The sequence below is a fragment of the Antedon mediterranea genome, chromosome 1 (genome assembly GCF_964355755.1).
Source record: "Antedon mediterranea chromosome 1, ecAntMedi1.1, whole genome shotgun sequence".
Taxonomy (NCBI): Eukaryota; Metazoa; Echinodermata; class Crinoidea; order Comatulida; family Antedonidae; genus Antedon; species Antedon mediterranea.
The window spans coordinates 13,228,501-13,255,800 of record NC_092670.1 but is presented as its reverse complement, the minus strand read 5'-3'; the positions used below and the strand labels follow the sequence as shown (position 1 = coordinate 13,255,800).

General features: G+C 35.1%; 1 protein-coding gene across 2 annotated transcripts; it reads right to left on the bottom strand.

The window, feature by feature from the left end:
• Nucleotides 1–2,734: 2,734 nt before the first annotated feature.
• Nucleotides 2,735–8,185, bottom strand: LOC140057314 (uncharacterized). Of its 2 annotated transcripts, XM_072102933.1 has the most exons (7): nt 8,064–8,185; nt 7,788–7,853; nt 7,459–7,542; nt 7,054–7,148; nt 6,434–6,547; nt 3,759–4,242; nt 2,735–3,566 (listed from the first exon to the last, which is right to left on the bottom strand). In XM_072102933.1, the coding sequence occupies exons 1-7, from the start codon at nt 8,110–8,112 to the stop codon at nt 2,947–2,949; spliced, it is 1,512 nt and encodes a 503-aa protein (XP_071959034.1). In that variant the 5' UTR covers nt 8,113–8,185; the 3' UTR covers nt 2,735–2,946. The 2 variants fall into 2 exon arrangements, with proteins under 2 accessions (XP_071959034.1, XP_071959025.1); XM_072102924.1 differs by having other exon boundaries at nt 2,735–4,242.
• Nucleotides 8,186–27,300: the final 19,115 nt, after the last annotated feature.

The window sequence follows — 27,300 nt, the reverse complement described above, 5'->3', positions numbered from 1 at the left end:
ATCATGATTCAGGCTTCGAATGGCGAAGTCCTAAAAGGGATCTGAACAGTGGATTTTAAACCCAACTAAGCATGACATTTTATTCTAAGACCTTAGAATACGAATATAAAAGGGTGTGCTGGGACAATAAGTATTTTAACGGGTAACAATACACAGTGTGTCACTTGAATAAAGTATGTAGGCTGAAGTATTACAAACTGAAAAACAATAGAACGATCCATTGCCGTGCTGTGATAGTCTCATATTCAGGATACACACACAAAATATTTAAAAAAACAATCAAGGATTGTTATTATCACAGATTTTGTTTGTCAAATGTAAAATTTGAGGAATCATTCTAAATGTTGAAGTTAAGCTTGAGGAAAATCAAAATATTATTGCCATTAACAATATAATTATTTTATAAAAAGCTCATAAAAATATATTCTGATTTACGTGTTCTTAAATAAATAGAAAAATAGTACTTAAAAGAAAAAAGCGAGTTCGAAAGTCAAGAAAGGTCTAAGGCCAGGCCGAGATTTTGTTTTCGTACATGGGTTCGAACCACATACATCGACATGTAAAGTCCATAGTTTAATCCATTCTACTACACAGACGGCTCGACAGAAAGCGTTTTTGCATTAGTGAATTGTATTATTTTTATATTTTTTTATACTGACATCTTTTTATTTTGAGTTTTTAATACTACTATTTTTAAATTTTGGTACAGTATTTTTCAGTTATTACTGTACTACTTAAATTGTTTGTCTTTCTTTTCTTTTTAATTCATTGTGTATTGCATAAGTGACGTATGACTACGACAGCGATCGAGTCGCCGGTTGACTAGTTTTTATTTTGTATCCGTTTTATTTATTTGTGTCTGTTGAATCTGTATCTGTATACAGAACGCACCGTGTATGAACGGGTGCCACCTAGGTGTAGTTTCAATAAAATTATTATTATACTGTAGTTAGATCAATTCTTACGTCACACCTTGTGGATATGACTAATGCATATTCATAATTCACTCAAGTATCCAAGGGTAGACGTAAAAGGCTGGTTCCCTTCATGACTCATCGTGGGAATGATTGGGACAAAAAGGAGGGAAACAAAAGACATACAAAAGAGAGACTCCATCTGAACGGAACAGCTGCAGTCTATTAGTCTTTGTTTTATTATTTAATTATTTGGTCATTTGGATTAGTATGCGAAAGGAACCAGCTTTCTATCTAATTTTGTTTTATTGAATGGAAGAGAATAAGTGGTGTCGTATAGTTAGACTGGCAACTCATTTTTTTTCAATTTGGATCCGATAGTTCCTGTTATTTGCTTAATTCATCATATTTTACCTATTATTTCTACAATTGGACGCACGACATCTAAACAATTGAACAAATTAATCATCTCAAGTGAATAGTGCTAGCTATGACTAGGTTTAATTTAAGTATTATTTTTTATACAGTATATACACAGTGTTTAATATTATCATATTTAATATATTAAATTCAAGTTCTTTAATGTTAGTGTGTTTAGTGTATTGGTTTCCTGCCGCGTGACGTAGTTCTACCAACTGAATGGTGAACGGTGAAACTCCACGCCTCCTTAATGTAGTTATATTCATTCGGAAGTCCGAGAGACCACGTAAATTAATGATTTGATGTTCGCGGTGCTTTTGAAAGGTTGCCAATTTTGAAAGGACTAACTGTATGATTATAGAAAACAAATATTATTGGTTTAAATGAAAACACTTTTCGTTAAATAATTGCTTTCCTTTTTATTTATTTATTATTGATCAAAATCGATTTTATTACATAATTACTTTCTTCTTTAATATAAATATATAAAACTTCAAACTTTACATACATGGTATGTGTCATTTTTTTCATACAATCATTTTGTTAAAAACAATTACTTTCTTCTTTAATATATATACTAAATATAAATATATAAAACTACAAACTGTTCATACCCTGTATAGGTCTTGTTACATAATTACTTTCTTCTTTAATATATATATATACACGTATATATATATATAAAACTTCAAATTTGATATGCTTTCCTTTTTATTTAAATATAAACCTATCAAACTTCATACTCTATAATCCAAATCAACAATATTAATGTATATTAATAATTACTTTCTTCTTTAATATATATACTAAATATAAATATGAGCACAAGAGGCAAAGAACATTAATTCTAAACCGCCCGATGATATACTGAAATTTAATTAATTAATTAACGATAAAGATGAGGAAATCTGGGAGACTGAGAAGACTCGAACTTGGATATAAATATGTATATAAAACTACAAACTTTACACACCCTGTATAGGTCCAATTAAATAATTACTTTCTTCTATACAGTATATACGTATAAATATATTAAAATTTCAAATTTCATGTGCCCCATCATATTCTAAGTATGAGTTAATTATTGTGAGACCAAAATTATAAACTTTTATTGATCAAATAAGGAAATATGGTCACCATCATCTGTCATTACAGAATGGCACAGGAATGTATTTCGGAAAACAGAATATAAAACATAATGTATTCAGTAAATTTATATTTGATTCAATGGTGTTATTCGTTTATTATTGCACTGATTGTATTACACTTTGATGGAAATAAAAACAAAATGTCGCTATTGATAGCTACTTTTCAACTTAATTTCTCCATCAAACAGTACCTAGATACTTCAAATTCATACAAACATTTAATTATTAAATTCTTTAAATCAATTGGTCTACTATGTAAAAATACGTCCTACTCTTAGTAATAAATAGAATGAAATTTAAGGATCTAAATGTAATACAATTTATTGATAATAACCATTAAGGTAATGAGGTCAGTAAAAAAAAGGCATGAAAATTTAGTTATTCAATTTTTGGTGTAAAGTAATTATTCCTCATGTCCCCTATGTACTCAAAACGTTTATTTATGGTCGAGACAAATTTTGGCTTTACAGTTCTTTCAACAAATCTTCTGGAAAAATGTGGTATCTGATAGAATAACCACTTTCTTCACCTTCCAGAAAATCTGTTGAGTATATCATCATACAATATGCTTTGCCATTATTTATAAATGGTACAATCTGTTCACACTTTACTTTATTCCTGTTTTTTAGTATATTGATCGATGTATACACTTTTCCACTACTGGCATGTACTGGTTTCAAACAGATGGCATTAATGTCAGCTGTGTCTTCAACATAATGCAACAAACCTTCAATTTTCTCACTTTGTTTGTTTTCTTCTTGAATTTCTTCTATACCTCCTTCTATTTCACCATCTCCTTGTCTTCCTCCTCTTTCACTTCTGTCGTCTTCACCTCCTTTGTTATCTTCTTGTCTTCCTCCTCTTTCACTTCTGTCGTCTTCACCTCCTTTGTTATCTTCTTGTCTTCCTCCTCTTTCACTTCTGTCGTCTTCACCTCCTTTGTTTTCTTGTCTTCCTCCTCTTTCACTTCTGTCGTCTTCACCTCCTTTGTTATCTTCTTGTCTTCCTTCTCTTTCACTTCTGTCGTCTTCACCTCCTTTGTTATCTTCTTGTCTTCCTCCTCTTTCACTTCTGTCGTCTTCACCTCCTTTGTTATCTTCTTGTCTTTCTCCTCTTTCACTTCTGTTGTCTTCACCTCCTTTGTTATCTTTTTGTCTTCCTCCTCTTTCACTTCTGTCGTCTTCACTTCCTTTGTTATCTTCTTGTCTTCCTCCTCTTTCACCTCCTTTGTTATCTTCTTCTCGTCTTCCTCCTCCTTTTTCACTTCTGTCTTCACCTTTTCCTTGTGTTTCTTCTCCTATTTTACCTCTTTCTATTTTACCTTTTTCTTGTCTTTCTTCTATTTTTCCTCTTCCTATTTTACCTTTTTCTTGTCTTTCTTCTATTTTTCCTCTTCCTATTTTACCGTCTCCTTGTCTTTCTTCTCCTATTTTTCCTCTTCCTATTTTACCTTCTCCTTGTCTTTTTCCTAATCTTCCTCTATTATCTTCAGGTTCTTCAATTGTAGAAACAATTTCATATCCATTTGATGAGTATTTTGGCTTTCTAATCCTCTCAATCTCAATTTTCTGGTCCCCCTTTTTGTTTATTTTATCTGGAAGTAGCCTTTGTATTGGATTCCTTAGCATGCCTTTGACTAGTTTTGTGTCATTATCTTCCGTTATATGCTTGGAATTGGGTTCATTTATGGATGGAGCACCAACAAACAATCCATCAGACGAAAGGCAAAAGCTTACTACAGGCATATGAATACTTGATTTCTGTGAAAGAAACTATGAATTAACACACTGTTGGATTTAATAAACTATTACACCATTGACAGTTAACCAAAATGCAGACTTGCCTTATAACATAAAGAAATGATAAACCTGATAACCATATTACAATGAACTACTATACAGTATATCCTATTACAGATAAAAACAATAACAAATAAAAATATATAAATATGAATTTGAATGAAGGCCTAATTGTATAGAAACCAATAATCTCAAGAGTATCCTGATCTGCCATTAAAATGCAATTTCTGCCGATTTAAAAAAAAATATACATATACATACATACATACATATACCCTCTGATAATGTACAAATGTATTACTTTAGGCTCTACTACAAAGCGAAAATGCATTTCCGCAATGCATTTTTCGCTTTCTCTTTTAAGTCCCCGACATACCCACTGCAGCCTAATACATTCTATAGCTGTATTTATATTTTTCTTTTTTTTTAGCACCCTTTCTTATTCAAAGTTTTTTTAGAGCTAATTTAAAGGTAACAAACTACATTTAATGTAAAAATAAATACTATATGGTCCTATTGAGACAAATTTTTTCATCTTTAAATGGGGAAAAATGTGAAATATAAGTCGATTCATTTAAGCTGTCCGCTATAAATTCCAACATGCATTAAGCGCGGATTGATAGTTTTTCGTTTTTCTTCTGTAATTCACCCAGAAAAAAAAATGTAATGGAAACTTCCTAACTTTTCAGCGAAAATACCAGGTTTCCCCCAATTTGTATAAATGGATTCTGGCAAAAACAGAAAGACAATTAATGCAGCAACTATACAACGTCAGGATAGACCTATAGCTAGCGTACGGTGTTTGTACGTTACCGATGTTTATGTCACCTAGGCCTATAAAACTAAGCCTAGCTAGGCTAGGCCTAAAGACCATCCACGAGAGGAAGTTTACCGTGAGGTACTTAGGTAATGCATTGTTTCTCTCTTTTTATCATAATTTACCATAAAAAAGACAAGGAATGACCTGGTTTAATGTTTTTAAAGTAATATATATATGCATTATTTTTACAAAACATCAACAATTGTAGGGAATGGGTCTTTAAAACTGCTTTCATAATGACACCCATATTTATATATTTTTTGTTTATTATACTAACGCCCGTATTCTTAAACCGGACTTTAGTCGTAGTTCGAGCTAAAACTAAAAAAATGACGTCATTTTAATTCATAAACCGAACTTCAACTAAATCACCGACTAAATCAGGCCAACCTCGACTAAATCGAGACGGATTTTGATCGATTTTTTTAGTCCTGGAGGGGGCAGACTAAATGGTCGACTAAATGGTTTTTAAACGATGTTTATAAAAAACGTAACAGTCATTGAGTTGTTATATTGGCCAGATATTGAAGAATGAAATATCTATAGTTATATTAGCTTAATTAAATATACATTGGTATAAATTATAATAATGAAAATCATCTTTATTTACAACTGTATACAAATTACATTATTTTCTTCGCGCAAGTCCGACTTGAGCTACGTCACGCCATAGCGACAATGGGAGATGCGGCAATTCACCACGCGATGGAATGTTTAGGGGGCCTAGCGCTTTCTTGTCACGCTATGAAGTGCATGGTTCGTGGCGATCATACTTTGTTGGAGGCCTAGAAAATATAAAAGTTACCGTACCGCCATGGTTCCTAAATATATTTTTAAGATTTTATTTGTTGTTAATCAAATATACTTCACTGTTAAATTAATACTGATATTGTTCTAATAATTAACGATTAAAATTATTTTTCATGTATATAGTCCTGATGCGTAAAAAGTGTTGTAAGAAATGGAAAGTGATATCAATGGGCAAAATTAGGTCTGCTCCTCAAATACTCTCTTGTCATTGGCCAATGTATAGGCTTTGTTACCCAGACGTGTGCAACTCCACTAAAAGCTCGACTTCATTAAGTCGAACTGCAAACTTCGACTACTTCGTTTTTGAATCGAATTTGAAGTAATAGCTCGAACTACGACTTTTCCAAGTCGAACTTCGAACTACGACTAAAGTCCGGTTTAAGAATACGGGCGTAAGAATTTGATAATGGATAAAATAGTGCCAATGTTTATTCACATTGACATCATACATGTTAATGGTGTGATTCTATGGATTCCGTATCCATTCCAAATTGAACTCTTCATCTGAATAAAACCACTTACCTCTTTTTCTTCAAACATTGTGCAATTATCTCTGCTGACTCCTTCATACAAGATCTTACTGGATGTTAGTGATGAAATAACTGCATGTACGTTACCATGGTCTGTTTCGTTTAACTGAAAAAGAAGAATTTTTTTTAAATGTGTGTTTGTGTGTGTGTTTAGACCAGTTTAACAAACTAGCTTGCATCAGGAAACTATGCTAATTGGTCAGATGTTTGCCTAACTTTGATGTAATTGTACTGTATACTCGAAACATTTGTTCATAGGGCATACTGTATACACCATTAGACCAATGAGCTAGTACTGATGGCTAGGCTTAGATTTTAGCCCAATGGCACAGTGGGTACTGTACCAATAGATGATTAACTGCTATAAAATAAGTTATTTATGAAATACTTACTTCACAAGAGTTTTCAATATACCACGAGTATACAGTAAAATTATGTCGGATTATGGTAAAACATTTGATCAATGCTCCACTTAACAGAGAAAATACAAATTGGCTTTGGATGAGTATGAGTGTTTGTTATGGGAGGTGTTCGCTCATAAAGTTCAACTTTAATAAATAGCAATTTGGAAACTCAAGCGTCTTTTAGATTACTGTAAGTAAACCAACCAACCTGGATTCTCATATTATCTTCAGCGTTGTCCACCTTAAAATACTCAACATTCCAATCCTGTTCATTGTCCGTCTTCAATATAAACGGCTCATAACCTGTACAGAAATAAAAAAACATGTTACTTTAAACACAGAATGTGAGATTAATATAGAGAATACATTCTAAAGTATTTTTCTAAAAATCCATTTTTTATCTAAAATTGTAAAAATGTTTCTATTTTTGTATTATTTGTTTTGTTTTATCTCAGCCTTTTATCTCTGTGCATTGAATAAAATAAATATAAAACAAATTGAAAGACTATGGATTTTTGTTTGAAATTAAAATTAAATAAAATATCATCCACATTCTTCCAGGTCTTTAAACATCTCACCCTCCATTTTAAAGCTTATGTGATGTAGTACTTACGGCAAGGCTGATTTTCAATATCTACTTCATCATGTTGATACTTCACCCTTAATCTTTGCATCATACTAACATTTTCTGTAGCATCTGAAAAACATTTAAAAAGTTAGATACTAATTAAGATATTAATAATTAAATGAATTAAATAGGCAGACACACATTTTTTGGCAAATGCAACTACCAACAATAAAACATACACTCAGTACAATGTATTTCTATTGTGGACAAGATACTGATAGAGCCTTAACATGTAACAAAAAATTTGAGATAAAACTGTTCTATTTTATAAAAATTAAAAATATATAGAACTATATACTTATGTAGATTTTTACCTTTACGTTTGACCCAACCACAAACAACAAGCTGCCCGGATGACAATCTTCTACCGCTCTGATTATCTTGAATGATATAATGAACACATTTGTTAGTTGATATTAATCTTTCAAAATATGTACCTATACTTTCTATCCAAATGAAATATAATAATTTAGTCATGCGCCTTTATATTGTATTATAATACTATACATTAAAACAATTATTGTTTTTTTTTGTTTTTAATACCATAATCCTTAACTGCTTTAAAATTCAGTACCTAAATTTGAACTTACCAAGTTTTAAGTCTACAATGGGACCTTTTAACTCCAATGTTTTGAGCATGCTATTTAAATTTCTGAACCTTCTATTAGGAAAAACTGTAACCAATTTCCTTTTAATCCTCGACTTTTGTTTAGCTACATTAATAACTCCAATAAGAATGTAGGAAGAATGTATACCAGGTATCACAGCATAGCTCAGTAATTGTTCCTTTCTGAAAACAAAAAGACATTAGTAAATTAAACATTTTAAAATCACAATCCACTTTAAATCACCATTTTTATTGGCAATTATTAAATACTATTATTCTGCACTCACTTCATTTAATTTAAAGTAATTCAAATTTGTTGTTCAGTAGATAATAATAAAGAAAGAAAATGAAATAATACTTAATGATGAAAATGAAAAGTTTAAGCATGTTAAGTTCAACACATTCTCTATGACACTGTTATAATAATAAAGATTCTTACTCTGTTTCAATTACCACGTCAGCTTCTTCATTCCATGTAATACATGACTCAGGCGTCAACATTCCTCTACATATTATGCACTTCTTATTGTCATTCAAAAGTAAAAAGGCTTCGTTAATACCAAAAACTAAACCACCAGCTCTGGAAAATGTGTAAAAAATACCATACTGTACAATATTACAGTAGTAACATGGACAAATAAAATAAGAATAAAAAATCAATGTGACCCATTAGCCTATGCTAAAGCAGTGCTGTCAATAATAAAAAATCTCTTTGAAACCCATGGAATGGAACATACCCATGAATAAAATGTTATGTGCTCTGATTGCTCAGTTGAAATAAATATATCGAGGATTAATTGACAAAGGAAATATGTTTCTGAACCATTATTTCAGCATAATCGGTCTACAGAAAGTATTTTCTGTAGACTCTCGTAATTGTACAATTCTTGTCAAAAAAAATAATTCTTCAGATATCTTTAACTGTAATTTCTCTCAATTTAAATGTATTATTAATGAAATTATTTAAATAATCTTCACATTTTTGCATATATTTATATTGGCTTATATTTTATAGTTTAGTTATTTTATTTTCAACCTGTTATTGGTGTTTTACACTGTTGGCTTGAAATAAAGAATAAATAAATAAAGTTAATTTTCTTACAACCGTAAGTTTTACGAGTTTGAGGATAATATAAAAATATGTAATTCTATAGAATTATAAATTATTATATTGTTCCAGAAAACTTATAAAGCTGTAAGGAAAATCATTAAAACCTTCTAAACTACTATATCTAACAATGATTACTCTAGGTGTTGTTTTGTGTTCAATTTGAACACTCATAGAGGAGTCAGCTTAATGGTGTATGCAGCTATTGGAAGTAATGGCGGCAAATGCAAGTCCTTTTCTTTTGAACATATACCATGCCTAAAATTACACATTGTTCCACATTTTTTAATGGCTGGACGTAGGAAACAATTACCTTACCTGAACATGCTTCCACCACTTGTATTTCTATGAATTACATCTAAAAATGAATTATGTAAAAAAAATCACAATCAGTAATAGGCCTCAGAAATTATACATTTTAGAAGTTTGTTCCTCCAATTCTCAAACACTTTCATTAGAGCAAATAGAAATATGTATGTTGTAAACAATTTAAGACCAAATAGAAGCCTCTACAGTTAGTGGTTGCCAAGATATACAATCATATTCATTTACAGTAGGCCATTTTTATCAAAAAATAAAAAATTTTCCCCATGATGGATTTTTGTCGATTTTGGATGTTATTCTCCATAAAATTCCGCTTCCAATGATGTAAAAATTTCTTTTGTACCCTTTTTATCCGGGGAGGGCCTATATTTTTGGTTCAACTACCAGACTATTCTCCACACTTACTTGTGAGCTGAAGACTTATGTTACCAACAAATATATATCGTGTTATTGGTTTAGCATCAAGTACTTGTTGCAACAATAGGAAATATGCAAATTGCCCTTAATCTTCATCAGTCACCGATGTGAATGTGATGGTACCTTCAGTAATATTTTTTAATTTAGAAATGGTATTTGGTAGACACATTTGTTTTCCATCTTGCCGCTTAATTTTCGATTTAATTTTGATTTTTCCAGAATTCAGAAACTTTGGTGTGGAAGTTGCTTTAAATGAAATGGACCTGAAATGGAATTTCGATTTTCAAGAAATTCACACATGTTATTTAAATGTACCAAATTAACACAAACCCATACAAATAAAAACAAAATGTATAGTATTTTGAGTAAAAACGAAATTTTAAGATACCATGGTAAATTAGCGAAAATTCCTCACGCCATTGCAATATTCTATTTCAACGGCCGTCGGAAGCCTCTATATTCACGACGTCACATATACACACGATGATATCGAGAGCGTGTATGCCGCCCGATAGTCAGTGAATGATCGACGGCCTGGAAAGATACGCGAAGCGTTGACACTAATACTAATTTATTCAATATCTAATGTTGTTGAAATATAGGTCCCTAAAATGTACTTCGTTTGTTATAAAACCCGAATTTAGAAGGCCTACCTCCCAAACCTTTACTAGGCCCCCAATCCAGCGCGCGGAGTCGATCCACCACCCACATCATGCGGCGAGGCTACGTTTTATGTTCATCCAAGGACCAAAGCGATATCAACAACTTGCTGCGCTCATTGTCAAGCCAAAGTAAAATATGAAAAAAATTCGTTTTCAAACTGTCTGATTCGTGACAAATAAATTATCTCATTTTATATTACTAATTTAATTCTGCTAAACTAAAAACTTAAGAAACTAACACATTTTAGCAGTATAAATTACGAACGATATACAAAATACACAAACGGAAAATATGGATACGCATCATTGCGCACGGAGCTGTATCCCGGACAACGTTGCCAGGCCAACTTCGGTATTGCCAGAAAAAAACCGTTGATTTTAAGATTTTAAATCGTCATTTACTCGATGAATAACCGTTTATACGGTAATAATTTTATCTAAAAAAATTCTAAATACGTTTCTGCAAATGCACAAGCATTTTTTAGAAAATACTCCATAGATTTCAAGAGTTATAGCCAAAAAAACTGCAAATTGTCCATTGGAGGGATAGGAATATATTCGCAAAGTGACGTCACCCGCGAATTTTTTTGATTTTCAAATGGGGCTTTCCCCAAAAGGGCCAATTTATATTTTGTAACAATATACATTAACAACACCTAATAGCCCCCAAAACATCATTCTAAAATGAAAAATCCATTTCAGGTCCATTTTAAATGAGGCTGTTACATCTGATCCTCTTGCTACAATTAACTTTTTCACTGTTAAATTTAAGTGATCCATCACAATCCACTTACAAACAAAAAAAATTACATATTAATAAAGTTTATACCATACAATAAATATATTTTTGTAATTCGTACGTATTAATAAAACTTTCACCAGAAAGATTATTATTCCATAAAATATATATAAACAGCCTATGTAAATATGTGAACGTGATTGGTTGAAACTGCATCATGACTACTGCTGCGAGGATCGTAAATCTTATATTTCCTCGAGTATGATGATATTTACTGAGTAATTTTCGCATGATTATCATGTCCCTGTCATTAAACATATAAAATCCAGTAAATTCTCGAGTATGCGCGATGATATTGACTGGGTAATGTTCGTGTGGCAACACTCGTGCTTGCCGATAAAAAACAAAAGTCATCTACTGAGACTTGAACTCGAAGATTAGTCCACATCATGAAACAACATTTTACCCACTACGCCACGTAACTTGCTTGAAGAAATTAATCAATTAAACTATTTAAACTATGCCTACATAGCACCCTCATTTGTTATTCGCCCTCTATAGATGTGACAACCTGGTATGCACGGCGTGCTGAACACCTGGTGATTCGGTTCGAAGAAGACGAATTATTATTTATTAGGCCTACCTGATAATCTATATTAATGCTACTAAATTTTTCGAATATTTTACGTATCTCCTCCAAGACCACTGAACGGTATGTGCCCAAATTGGCACACTGATGTTTATTAACGTGCCGCACACGGTAGGCTATGTCATTGTCACTTTCCTGAATTTTAAGGATAAACTATAAAAAAGGCAAAAAATAGCAGTAATTTGACGTCTCAGCGACCATGTTACGTCACTGTATAAACTACGCAACCTCCTCTGTGGTGTACCGCTAGGGCCGGATCTACAAATACCATGCCGGGCCGTCGAAGAAACAGTCTTTAGTCAACCGTATCGAATGATCGCATTGCTGAAGTTTTAATTAATTACACCTATTCTTTGAACAGACTGATATTCGTAAATCACGGTTTGACTCAGTGAATAAACGCAGTGGCCATTGATATCAATGCTTAGTATGTTCGAGTTTGAATCCGCGACAGGTGTAACTATTGACTCCTTGAGTATCACCGCTTAATGTTAATTAAAAATCAAAACTAGATCACAATGTAAAATACAAAACTAGCAAAAAAAGATACAAAACCTCACATAAAAAAAATTGCAAAATATAAAAAAACCATGAAATAAAAAAAATGTAAATGAACAAAAAAATAACATTAATTTTCTCACAGCACAAATTCCCATATTGCTTTCATTTTGTAGATTACAGATTTTTCAAAGTAACAAAAATCAATGGCCATAAATAGTTCCAAATTGTATCCTTGACAATTTGTTTGGTTTTTTTAAAGATAGTTTGTTGCTGGGGAGAGTGCGCATATACTTAAGCAATCCATGCGAATTATTATTAAGGCAGAAAAACCATGCAGAGCACAGGTTTACTGGTGACCACAATTTAATTACAAAAGTAGCAAGTAGTTAACAAATCTCCCATACAAACAAAACATTGCAAAATATCAAAACCAGTGAAATAAAAATAAAATGTAAATGAATAAACTTAACAATTCGTGTTTCCACAGCAATGTGTTTTTCATTCGATTTTTGTCCGATATTTTATTTTATGTTTTACGTATCAAATACTGTAATTAATACAACATGAAAAACACCCAAAATAAGGCATTTCATACTTTCGTTATGTGTTTTCGCGCACATCTAATTCACACAGCACAATAGTTTCTTTAGCTTATTTTTTATTTATTTATTTATTCAATTTCTGCCATATACATAACAAAGAAGACAAAACAAATAATAAAAGGAGGCACGGAAAGACCAAACAGGTGCTAAACACCTATGCTAGTTGGTCAACCCAGAACAGAACAGCTTCTTTTATTTTCGTAAAGTCTGAACAGTTAAAAGTAAAGTCTAACGTTCCATATCCACTATTGCTTTAATTTTTTAGCCTACATATATTATAAAATGAAGAGATAGTGTATAACAAACCAATGGCAGTAGTTCCGAATCTTATTCTTGATACAATTTGTTTTTATTTTAATAATTTGTCGAAGTACTTTTATCAGAGTGCGCTTTTATTATACTTGCCCATGCAAAGTATATAACAACATATTAAGGCAGAAAAAGACGGTGCGGAGCATGGGTTACTGCTAGTAATATTATCATTATTAATGTATATTTTATTGCCAAGGAATCATTAACTTTTAATTATCTGTATATTATTCTTCGCAAGGTACAGTAAGGTGAATGCAACGCTTAACTGTAGGCAGGCTTATTAAATAAAGGAGGCCTATCTACCCGACCCAGTAGATATTCTACTTGTTGTTGGCTATATAATATAACAGATATCGCCTTTTATATCGGTAGAGCTTCGGGAAATATATATTCCCTCGAGCAAAATATCATTCCCTCGGGGATGTCAAATCTTATATTTTACCTCTAAGCAGGGCACAATATATTGGCCGAGCCAGTTATGTGGGACATGGTACACTGATTATGAACATGAAGAGTCCACAAACTCTAGAAGCATGCTATATGTATAACAAGAAAACTATAAATAAGTTTAAAAATATATTTGTTAGTACTGTAGAAATGTACTGTACTCACCAATCAGCATAAGCCAGCAGAAGGAAATATACATAAATTAGTAGAGAAATTGAATTTTTTTTTCAATTACAGTGTACTAGAATCATTAAAATATTTTTTTTACAGTTTTAATAAAAGTGTTCAATGGCTAAAAAACATTCCACAAAATCAGAATTACACAAACCAACAGTGATAAACCAACAATAGCCTTTCTTCTCGAGGAGCAAGATACAACTTGAAAAGTAGAAGTTTTCATTGAATCCCCCTCTCCAAAAATGGTATAGTCCATGAACTATGCCCATAAACCACCATCATCATTTCGCAAGACCTCTTTTCTGAGAGGGGACGGTGGGAGGGCGTTTATCCAGGTAAGCGGCACTCAGACTACCAACACCACTGTTGGTTTGTGTAGTCTATTTCGTGCCTAGCTTACCTGGATAAACCAACAATAGCCAGTGTAGCACCGGACTAGATACTAGTCAGCGGTGGGAGACAAGTTTAAAAGAGCTTTGTGTATCCATTACTTTCAGCTCTGCTGTGGCTACTGATGCAAGGTTTGTGGAGATATTCGATAGGTGGGGAGATGTGAATACTGGCTTTGTATGCCACCTTGGTGGTACTACCAGTAAACAACACCTATGCAATCACACACAACTGATGCATGTGAACCAGTGGTGGAGTGTCTGCACATAACTGTGAGGCAGTGATATTGAGACACTCCTTCTAGCAGTCTCTCTGCTGAAGGCATATTGCAATCTAAACTCATGGTGAACGGACGTACGTGAACAACGCTCCGTGATTTGCATTGTTAATCCTACCTGAACCTGCTATTCAGTCTGATTGAAATAGGCACCTGTTCCGCATTCAATTCAACAGTACGTTACCGCAATTCAGCAGTACGTTACTGTAAACTACAATCTACTATACATCAACGAAGGCTGGTATCAACCAAAAACGTAAACCTGTAGCTAAAGCTAAGCCAAAAAGCACCCATTCTCTTGATGGCGATTCATCAGATACAGTATGGACGAGGCATTGCATCATAAAAAACAAGGTACCGGTAACGTAATTAACATATCTGAAGAAAAAGAACTAATTGACTTTGAGTTACAAAAGTGTTTAGCTTCTGACTCAATATTTACGCTGAAGATCGCCGAGGCTGTATCAAAAGTGGTACATGATCAACTAACCAGGAAACTAACTGACCTTATCAGAGAGTCTCTAAAGTTCGATACAAACGTTATCAATGATAAGTTATATAGTCTAGAAAACAAAATCTCTGCACTTGAAAATGAATTAGATCTAGCTGAACAGTATTCTAGAAGGAACTGTCTAGTAATTCACGGAATACAAGAAAAACAAGAAGAAAATACGGATAAAGAAGTTATAACGATCTTTAAAGAAAAATTGAATGTCTCTGTAGATTCTATCGACATTGACAGGTCTCACCGCCTTGGACGAAACATGGCGGCTAACACAACAAGTCCAAAACTAGGCTGATTATCATTAAATTTGCCAGCTACAAAATGAGAAATAAATCTTCAGGGCAAAGAAACGTTTCAAAGATTCACCTTATTTTATTCATGAAAGTTTAACATCAAACGATCTCAACTGCATATAAATATTATGCAAAATCGATCAAGGCCACCTGGACCCAAGACGGGAAGATATGTATAGTTACTAACCAACAGCATGAAGAAATTAGTCATCAATTCCCGATCAGATCTGTCTCGCTATCAGAACAATTTTAAGTAAACCTACTTGAAGCTTACTTTATGGACCTTTTAAAAATAACAGATTGTACTTTATTTCTATGTCAATGTATACGCGTGATAAACTATATCACTTAGTTGTTATACCGTGAACCTTGTAATTATTACATATACACATTTTTATTGTTATTCTTTGATTTATTTGTTATATATTTATGAATGTAAATGGATCTTCTCATCTCCCTTTGTACTCACCTGTTGGCATTCAGTACACTAGTGATAATTTAAATTCAAATTTTAATCCTTTTATTCAAAATGAAAATAGGTACGATACTCAGGCTAATATGCTAATTAGTTAACATGAGGTCGTTCTCTAAACATTTCGCAAAGTAAACATGAAATTGAAGGAGATGTAGGAATTAAAGCACCCAAGGCAGACCGATAGCCGGACACAGTGCGGACCTGCAGGTCTGAATCAAACAGATGCAGGAAGGCGCAGACTTTACCCAGGTTCACTTTCATAGGGTCATGGCGCTTGCACCATTTCAAATAGTGTTTTAGTCGGCCATTATAGATGGCGAGTATAGATTCCTGTCGGGATCTCACCACAAGAAAGGGCGGCCATGCCATTTGGAATGCCCGAGTTTCTGAGCTGATCCCCGACAGTGGCTATACCATCAGGTTGAGGGATCATGGGTTCGGCAAAGTTCGGTACTGCGTCAGCAGGTCTCCCTGAATCTGGAGACGTAGAGCCTGATCGTAAAGCAGGCTGATGAGCAGAAAAACCCACGTCTGTCGTGGCCAAAATACTGTACTCGACATTGATGGCGTTGAATGTGCCCACTGCCCACGCATGTTCATCTCGATATCGACTACAGAACGTCGGAAGATGCATGCTGCCTGACGTCGCAAACAGATCTATGTGGGCCGCCCAAAGTGGTTGAAATTTGGGTGGCATTCGTTGGAAGGAGACGCCATTCCGCAGGACGTAGAAGTGGGCTAGAATGTGCGTTCGCCACTATATTCAGATGGCCCGCAATGTGCTATTATTGGTTGAAGGTTCTTTGTAAATTCTTTTATTATTGATATATTTCGATATTTCTTTATATAATCTATTTTTTACTTGGTTTTTAGTTTTAAACATGTTAAAGATATTAGTTTAAATTGTTTTTTTTTTTTTTTTTGGAGTTTCTAAATGTGTTACCGTATATTTCGGTGTATAAGTCGCACTTTTGACACGCAAATTTGACCTCCAAATTAAGGGTGCGTCTTATACACCGAACATAAATGCCTCACCACACAGATTGTACATAGGCCTAGGCTATCGTCACCTCGTTTGCTAGGCCTGAGTAGGCTAGGCCTAGCTACAGTAACTAACTAACGTAACGGCAACCTGCTTCTGCCTAGCCTAGGCCTAGTTTTCAAGTCATCTTAGCATGATGTTATACTAAATATGATGAAAAGATTTGTTCATTATGGCGCTCCGATAAAATTTCATTTATTCATTCAGTTATACGCACGATCGCCGTACCCCAAGCGCAAGCCCTTCTTTTGGTGGCACATGGTGTACGGTATTCGACTAGTAATGTATATTCTCCAGGTGATTATAGCGTGGACCTAGCGTACACACTTCTCGGAGACATAGATACTAATCGAATACGATTGTCCGTGAAAACGTGCGCCCTCTCGAAATGATCGAGCGAGGCTAGCCCACACACGTGCGTGTTACACAGACGGTCATGCACTCGATGTTGCGGCGAAACTCATGAATAACAAGTTAGAAAGAACTTGTTGAGGCTGGGCGCGGCCGAGCCTAGGTAAGAAAAAACCTAAATAAAAGACGCCGTTGTAGATATAACAAAATATATATCACAATAATATTGATTACAATTTAAAAAAACATTGTTTTGATGAAATATAAGGTGCGTCTTATACATCGACGATATAAAAAATACCGATATTTTACTCTCAGTTGGGGGTGCGTCTTATACACAGGTGCGACTTATACACCGAAATATACGGTATATAATTTATATTTATTTTTTTGTTTTGAGGAACCTATTCACCACAAGCTTTGCTTTCTTTTAGGCTCCTCCACTTTATATTTATATATTTGTAAAGTGAAATAAATAAATGAAATGAAACATTAGTAACGTCCACGTGTGGCAACATACAGTAACGTTGGGGACCGCATGCTCCTTGTCTGTTTAAGTATGCCACCACGGTTGTGTTGTCGGAATTGACGAGAACATGACGATTTGCCAGATGGGGAAGAAGAGCCTCAAACGAGCGCTCGACTGCCCAAAGTTCGAGCAGGTTGATGTGGGCACGCGTCTCCTTGTGCGACCCGAGGCCGGAGACGCGGATGTCTAGAGACGGTATGTGGCCACCCCAACCTACTTCGGATGCGTCCGTTTCCAAACAGACATCCGGAATTGACCTTTGTATGGGTCTGCCCACAAGTAACCTGTCTTCCACGAGCCACCGTTCGAGATGCGAGATAATGAACGAATTTGTAGCAACCACTTTGTGAAGTGAGTCTGATTTTGGACGGTAAGCTGCCAGGATGTGCAATTGTAATGGTCACATCCTGAGCCGGCAGCACGGAACGAGGGCGACGAAGCTGGCCAGTGACTAATGTGCGTAGCCAGTCGTACCTCGTCGGAGCATGAGCATGAGGTGTAACATTACATATCTTGCCTTGGTCACTCACTCATATGGATGGGCACGCACGCACGGCCCGTTACCAAATTGATTTGACCCCAACAGGATAGATGAATTGATTTGACCCCAACAGGATAGATGAGGCTGTCTCCATCCTACCTGGGCCGATTGAACCGTTTGTTCAGCCAATTGCCAGATTTCTTTTTGGCAAGAAATAGTAGACTTGTGTTCCAGGATCGCATATTGAATGTGAACTTGCACCACAGCTGCTTTTGGAGAAGTGCATTGAGGCCATGAGCCTCTTATCGGCTCTGACGGAAACCTTGTATGTCGGGGGTCTCGAAATGATATGCGATACCCGTGCGCTAACAGTAGAGAGACCTACTTATCCTTCGTCATGGCGTCCCATACCTGCACAAACCTCTCAGGCGACCCCTCCCACCTGCCCGCCCTCGCTCGGAGGGACGGGCGCACCCAGACCGTCACTTCACATTGTTGTGGCGAGCGCCTCTCCCGCCACTATCATTCCACGACTGGGATTATGTAAAGCTTGTCTAGAAGTAGAAGCCTCGTTTCTTTGTATAGGCTGTGCCGGGGCGGGGGGGGGGGGATTGTAGCTGCATCTGCAAAGGAGCAGCGGGGGAGCCGTCCCTGGACGTGAACGGCACGTGTAACGTTTCTGTAGAAAGCGAGCTCTCGTTTCACGACGAGCTTCCCTTTCCCGAGCCCATTTGTCTTCTCTAAGTGAGAACGACCTGAAAACAGATCCTGAGTCGTAAAATGACGAAAGTCCAAACAATGTCCATTGCGTTGAGAACATTGATGCATCAGCCGAGGCAGATGACATAGAAATTGTTGCCTGCTGGTGCACCACCAGCTCATAATCTGCTGAAGAAGCGCGATGACGTCTGGATCGCCTTGTGGTGGATGCTCTGGATCAGCTAGAAATATCCCGCCATAGACGTGGCCTTTAAAGTTTGAAAGAAAATTTGACCAAGTTCCTTGGTCCTCACTGACCTGCTCCTTAGATATTTCCGGAACAGTCGGAGCCGCAATGCACCTATCGAACTGCTTCTGCAGCACGGGACAGGCTGTTGGATCTTCGGCTCTTTCGCAATTAGGTCGACACAATCCACAAGCTCCGGGTCTAGTGGTGCAACCAGGCATGTAGGTAACTTTTGAATGGAATGTGCAAATCGAACGTCGAAAAGCGTTATGAAGACGAATTGGGCTTTGTTTCACGAACGCCTGCAGACCTTCCTCCCCAGGCCTGTCGCACTCTCCAATAGACTTATTATTGGAGAGCGAAACCATTTTTGTCCTATCACCGTCATACTCTTGCTGGATAGACGGACCGTCGTAAAACAAGGTTTGCTGTGGGCCTATATATCGATATATGAAACTGGGGGAGGAGGTCTCATGATGTGAGAGGGTGCGTTGGGCTCATCCCTTGGCAAGCTCTCAGCTGCAACAATGGCTTGCCGTAACACCGGAGAAATCTCATTCACCCCCGGGACCGCAGAGGCCGCAGCGGGTGCAGGCATGATTGGAGGTGCATTGTAGCTGCACTGAATGTACAAACGACCACGTCCAAAATGAAGTGTCAACTATGACTACTCAGCTAGAAAACCAGACCAGTCAGGAAACAAGCATAGACAAGATCTTTGATCCTGCAGCATGTACAGTAGGCCTAGGCCCCTTATAAGACTAAGTTCAAGCTAGGCCCTACAAAATTATGTCTAACCACAATGTTATTGTTAGGCAATATGCATGGGCAACATCTGACCCTGCAAGATCTAGGCCTAGGCCCCCTATGAGAGTATGAATCAAATTTAAGAGGCCAGATCCTACAATCAGCCTAAACCACTATTGTTAGGCAGTAGGCAAGCTGTCCTGCTAGATTTAGGCCTGTCCACTATGGTACTCCAAACATTTCAGCCAGTTGGCCCAAGTGAAAACATTCACAAAAATGCTTGCTAAAAGTCATTTTATTGACATTTCAAAGTTCAATGAATTTACTGTAACCAAGAAAAAACTACTTAGCTTCATATAGCAGCAATCTCAGTATTAAACTCTATTGCAACAGCAAGACACTGTGCAAGCTCTTTGAAGACATGTTAATTCTTTCTGTCTCGAAAAGAAATGATGATGGTGGTTTGTGGGCAGTTATATTTCGCTCTTCAAGGAGAAAGGCTATTGTTGGTTTATCCAGGTTAGCTAGGCACAAAATAGACTACATACCCTTTGCAAAAAAACCGTATACGAACGTATACGATTTACATACGTTTCGTATATGTTTCGTATAGGAAGTCCACTTCGTATACGAAACGTATACGTCAATTCGGAAGTTCCTGCCCGCATAATAAACATATACGAACCGTATAGGATCATTTATAAACAATTTCCTAATTATACAATCCGTATACGACGACGCGTGTATACAAACTGCATCGTATTACCAAGCGAAAAGGGACTGTCCCTCTTTTTACAAGACGACGATAGCATACGTTTACGATGGCAGGAGCATCTTGACTTCAATAATTAGTGTACAATTTGGTTTTTTTTCAGTCGGTATATGTACATTAAATTCCCTATGATGATTTAGTTCATAGTTTTCGCGAATGAAAAAAATTAGTACTGTATTTTACTAGACGTTGTTTTTCTAGCAAGCATAAAAACCCACCCAGGCTGTTCTGCCGTGTTTATCCCCTCTGCTATTTCTTTACCTTTTGTATGTTCCATTAATAAGTGAATCACACAAAATGTGCTGTTATTAATTTTAAAGTCCTTTAAATAATATTAATGTACTTGGAAATAAATAAATAAATATTAAATTGGGCCCGCAGTATATTAAATTTAAAACGAGTAAGTAAAATCCATAAATTACGATTTAATAAAAATGTAGAATACATGTGGCTCCCTATTATATATATGGAATGATCCAAATAAATTCGCCCAAAACGTGCCTGTGTTATGTGCGCTGCATGCATGCATCACATGGATGGATCAGATTTCATTCATTTTCAATCATCATTGTTGATTTTTTGGCTACGGGTTTTAACTCACCATTAAAAAAAAAAAAAAAATGGGATGTAGGCCTAGTTACAGTAGGCCCAACAAGTAGATAGTAAATTCGATGACTTCTAGCTAGCTAGGCTATAGGCATATTGTAATTGTATATATCAAATATGCAGTATATAGCTACTGCAGCAGCTCTAGTAAACTAGAGTAACTAGGCCTGGGGAAAATACGCCAAGGAAAAGAGTCTGTGGTACACTCATTGTGAAAATAAGCTAGCTAGCTTTCCCCCATATAGTAGATTTGGTTATATTGTATTATTTTAATAACCTACTCTAGCTAGTAGTATATCAACAACGGTGAAATGGAAGTACGATGCATTATGGATATCATCGTTGCAGAGTTAGGGGGTGCCAACAAAACATTCAACAGCCAGAAATACAAAAAAGAAGCTCCGACATTTTTATTTAGAGCATTTTACTATTTTAGGCATACAGAACTAATTGCTGTAAATTTCCTAGAGTTGTCACTGATAAATACAATTTAACATAACCTACATATAACTTTAAAAATCCAAATGATAAATTGTACGCGAACGCAGTAAAAAACCAACCAGTTAAAATGTTTGTTAAATAATTATTTTACATCTCCCTGGTAAAATGGTAACCTACGCCCCCATTTTTATGCCTCCATCATTGATAAGTCGAGCGGTATTTAATTATTATAAAAAAATCGTTAATATAAATTTGTGAACCTTTGTAACTTTTTTTTGTATATGCGCGGGCGCGATACTATTTAATAAGATAGGCTTTATTCATATCATTGGCGTGGAGTGGTAACAACTATGAGCCTAGTTGATAACTACGTATTGACGTTTTACTATAATATTGAATATGTACTGTTAGTGTTACTTTAAAAAAGGATGTAATAAAACTGTGTACAATATTAGTAGGTAATAGTTTTTTTGTGCCCCCTCTGTACACACGCCTGTCGGCTATTTGTTTATCATTTTAATGAATGTTGTACGAGTCTAACTCCAAATAAAGATATAGAACACATTTTGAGAATTCAAAGTGTTGATCTTTTTTAAGAATCTGATATTACATAATATACAGCATAAGCATACAATCTAATTTAATTGTCACACAATTGAATTAACAAAGGACAAGGATTTCAAATAAACTGTTACAAATAAAGAATTATTAATGAAATAGTTAGGGTATTGTTGGGTCCATGGGAAATCAACAATGTTTAGTAGACTTAATTTGTTATTTAAAGTAGATATCCCAATGTAAAATTTCAAATTAATGATGGTACTTTTTCTTTCAGTTAATCAAAAGGAACTTACTGAACATAAACTTTTGCAATTTAAATGATTGAAATCGGATTATCCATTCAAAAGTTATCGTCCGTTAAAGTTGCCAAAAAACGAAGATTTTTTGTTGAAAAATGGCAATTTTTCCAATTATATTTGGAACCATTTTTGAAGGGTTATAACTTTAATATTAATAACTTGAAAGTTCTAATTTTTGCTAAACCCATAGATACCACAGAGTTGTACAAGACTATTTTTTTTGGGGGGGTCCTCGAAATTTGTTTTTGAGATATCGCCCTCCAAAATTGGTCTTAGGGCTTTTTGTGCTAATTTTTTCCAAATGTCTAAAAAATGCTCAAAAAGTTCCTGTCTTTAAATGATTTGTAACTTTTGAACCAGTGTATGAATTGACTTCTTTTTTTTTGTATTGCATAGAATGTAATATGTATTTTAGTAAGATTATTTATATTGACGGGTAGGTATTTCTGAAATACAACATAAACATTGTTAAAAATGTTAAAATGTAAAAAAATATATATTGTGTTAAAAAACTGTGTGGCTATTGTTTCTTTTTTTTTAAATATTATTTTTCGTAAGTATACATTTTTTTATAATTCTAGAATTTAAATTTTTAATTATAATCATAAATATTATTTTAATTAATTTTCGAACCGCTAAAAATTAGAATTAAGCCCGTGCTTATTATGCGTTCGATTCCATTCCGGGCGTAAACTCGGCCGCGCCTACAAGTTAAGTTTATATAGGCCCTAGCCTAGGCCTAAAGCCTAACACCACTAAATTCTGCCGAAGAAATATCGGGAGGAAAGCAGACGAATTTAAAATGTAACTAAGTAATTACTTCAATAGTATATTAATATGTTTACTTTTATTTCCTTTTCAAATATTCTAACCGTAAGGTGCACTTTAAATTGAAATACGGAATCACGTTTAGGCCAAGATACAGCGTATACATATAACGGCAACCCTGTCAAAAGCGCCTTTCGGCCGCCTACATTGAATGGGTTACGGCCGCTGCATAGCAAATTTAAAGCTTCTTAAATTCATTCGGTACATTTATTCCTAACGTACTTGCTTTATATAGTAGCTTGATAAATACTCCACTTATTAAATACTTTAATAAATCGGTAAAATTGACGTTTCGAAGCAAATATTCTATAGTCTAGGCAAAAAATGTGAAAAAAATGAGTTAAATAAATAATAAATAGATCTAAATAAGGTATATGCACAATCTTGTTGTCTAAACACATGTACTTCAGACACGGAATCCATTAGGCCCTGTTGAAACTTCCTTTTTCCCTTTATAATGAAATGGAGGTCATTTTTTTAAATGGCGACCAATTTTATATAATGTACTTAAAATGGATCTAAATAAGGTAGGCCTACACAATCTTGGATTCAAAATGGCGACCTATTTATATAAAATATGCTTAAAATCTAAATATGGTAGATTTACGATCTTGGTGTCCAAATAGAAATCCATTAGATTTATAATAAATATGACTAGGTTAAAAGATAATTGTATTTAGGCCTAACTGGCTGCTAATTCTTTTAATGGCTGCCTAATTTTTCCAAAAAGTGCTTAAAAGCGGAACTAATTAGGCTAGATAAATGATCTTGGTGTCTAAACTCATGTTTTTTCAGGCAAGGAATCCATTAAATCTATAATAAATACATTTAAATAGTTTGATTAATTAATTTTTTAAGTTAAATGCACAGTACCTAAAAAATTTCAAAATGGTTCCTAATTTATCTGTTCATGAAATCGAAAATCTGTAATTTGTTTTACAAATTGGTAAAGGTTTAGTTTGTATAGAGCCATGACTAGGATTTTAAAGCCTCAGCTTTTGTTGAATTCATTTGCATGTAACTTCACAGATGTTTCATCTTGACTGTAGGCCCTCCTATTACATAAACTAATATTATTTACCTCCGCTAAGGAGATATATGTAGTCTATGGCGTAACCAAATTATAAACCCCAGCAGGATTTGAACTATGTAAAGCTAATATCTAAATCAAAAAAATGTATCATTCAACATGCTCCCTATCAGTGGATATATTTTGCCAATTACTTCACTCAGTTTCTGAGTGCTTTCATTTGTTTGTCTGTTTGTTAGCAGGATTACTTAAAAAGTTATTGCAAGATCTTTACCAAAATTAGGGTTAGATAGATATGTGGTCAAGTTCCACTCCATTACATTTTGGAGGCAATCCGGACCACGGTCCCAATTTTCGACCACAATTTTTAGTATTATTTTCAGACCTGCTAGTGTTAAAAGATAGGAGAGAATTTTCAAAAGCCGATGAGAAGTCTTAAAGAAACAAGTAAACTGAAACTGCATTTTATCGAGAACTACCTGTCCAAAAAACTTATTTAGATCCGATTTTATGCACATTTTATATACAATTAGCGGCCATTTTGAAAAATGGCCGCCAGTTCAATACGAGGCAAAAACTTAAGTGTCAACAAGGCCTAATGGATTCCGTGTCTGAAGTACATGTGTTTAGACACCAAGATCGTGCATATACCTTATTTAGATCTGATTTTATGCACATTTTATATACAATTAGCGGCCATTTTGAAAAATAGCCGCCAGTTCAATACGAGGCAAAAACTGAAGTGTCAACAAGGCCTAATGGATTCCGTGTCTAAAGTACATGTGTTTAGACACCAAGATTGTGTATCTACCTTATTTAGATCTGATTTTATGCACATTTTATATAAAAATGGCGGCCATTTCAATACGAGGTAAAAAATTAAGTGTCAACAGGGCTTAGAGTGATCAGAAGGGTTTAATTAGGATATCTGGCTATGTTGACAGCCTCTAACATTCTACTCCCTCTAACTTGATTTCTAAGCATCTTTTCAGATTTTTGTCCTAGACTATATGAGAAGCGACATTCTTCGCCATGCCTCGTGTGCAGGAAAGACTAGTTCCGAAAATGGAACAGTCCACTGCGGGGTTATCCAATCATAATTTAACGCGCTAATACATGCATACCATGCAAATTGCCTGGGCGACGGTAATTTAGTAATAAGCTGAGAACTGATTCCTCCCCCCCCCCCCCCCCTGCAAGGAAAATGGTAAATAGGGATTATTTTTTTAAGTGGTTGGTCTTGTGTTGGCCTCTTCACATGACGACCACGCAAAGACAAATAAAACAATGTAGTTTATCAAACAGAAATATAAATTAGCTTCAATTCAATACTAAATTCCCCAGATTTTGATAATGAGAAAGACTCAAAAATTGAAATTTTTATCGGAAAAATTGACATTTGAGGCGGATGTACATAATAATAATAACCGATTTACATATCAAAATAAAGAGTATTGAAAGCCTGATAACATGCAACAAAAATTACTCCACCACCTATTATGGTCGCCGAGCGATCGTGTTTTGAAAATGGGTAGGTGTTTTCCGAAGTTATTTTTAGCGCGGGGATTTCGGCTCGCCGGCTTTTGTACCTCCTTTTTAACTCGCATTTTCTATTAAAATATTTAATAAACATAGATTAAAAATGTATATAAATAAAATCTTAAACAAGATCTTTCTAGACATATAAATTTTATTCACATCAGGGCTCGATTTATCTTTTTCATGTTGCTAGCCCACTGGGCTAGTTCACTGTAGATTTCACTAGCCCATACATTATTTTACTAGCCCACTCTTATTATTGCACCGTGATAGCAGGGCCGCCATATAAATGAATTCAGGCATTTTGTACAATAGAGGGCGCACTAATCTAAACGCTCGAGAATTGCTACACATTCATCATACTGTATTAAACTATTATTGCATGAAAAATTACACAAAATTGTATTTCTTTATTGTTCACATTATAAAAATTAACTTTGCGTCGCGACGCATATAGTCTATTTCATGCTCACCACAGAATCGATTTATTGAGGTCTTTTTGTTGTTGGGCTTCAACCTAGCCAAGAAAACTAATTCGATTCTGTCTACCTTAGGCTAGGCCTAGCCTAGAGCCTATTATTAATAGTAGGGTAGCTAGGATAGACCTAGGCCTACCTAGATCGCATTGGAGCACCTGGCCTACTCAACTGTTACCAAAATGGTAGTATCTAGCTAGGCCCAGCTGCTGAGCAGCCATCACGATGGCAAACGATGGCTTTTGATTCTATCTAGGCCTACGCATATTATAAAATATGGCCTCCATGGCCTACCTACAGGGATAGAGCCAGCCACCCGGCCCTACAAAATATCCCTAGCTTTGATCTGTGACAAAACCAGGCCTGCTGACAAGACTAGACAAGTTATTTTTAACATTGAAAAAATTCTACTACATTTGGCCAATCACAGTTCGTTATTTATGGTCATATTTTTGTGACACGTTTGACCTGATAATGAAGCTCCGCCTACTTCATAATAACCTGGGTGACAAAAACATAAATGGCCAATCATAATTCGGAAAATTTGCTTGATTATGAGAGGCTCCGCCTACATCATCACTTGTTATGGCCACAGCAGCGCGCGAGTGGTTTTTTTGCTGATGTTGCCAAGACATATGTCTTTTATGCTGGAGTTATTTTTATGAGGTCATTTCGTCCCAATTTCGAGTTCCCA

Excerpts from the sequence above, each read along its gene's own strand:
- LOC140057314 (XM_072102924.1), bottom strand. The coding sequence starts at position 8,112 with ATGCTCAAAACATTGGAGTTAAAAGGTCCCATTGTAGACTTAAAACTT. Across the intron at positions 7,854-8,063 it reads CATTGTAGACTTAAAACTTG|ATAATCAGAGCGGTAGAAGA; the intron begins GTAAGTTCAAAT and ends ATATCATTCAAG. Across the intron at positions 7,543-7,787 it reads TGGTTGGGTCAAACGTAAAG|ATGCTACAGAAAATGTTAGT; the intron begins GTAAAAATCTAC and ends AATGTTTTTCAG.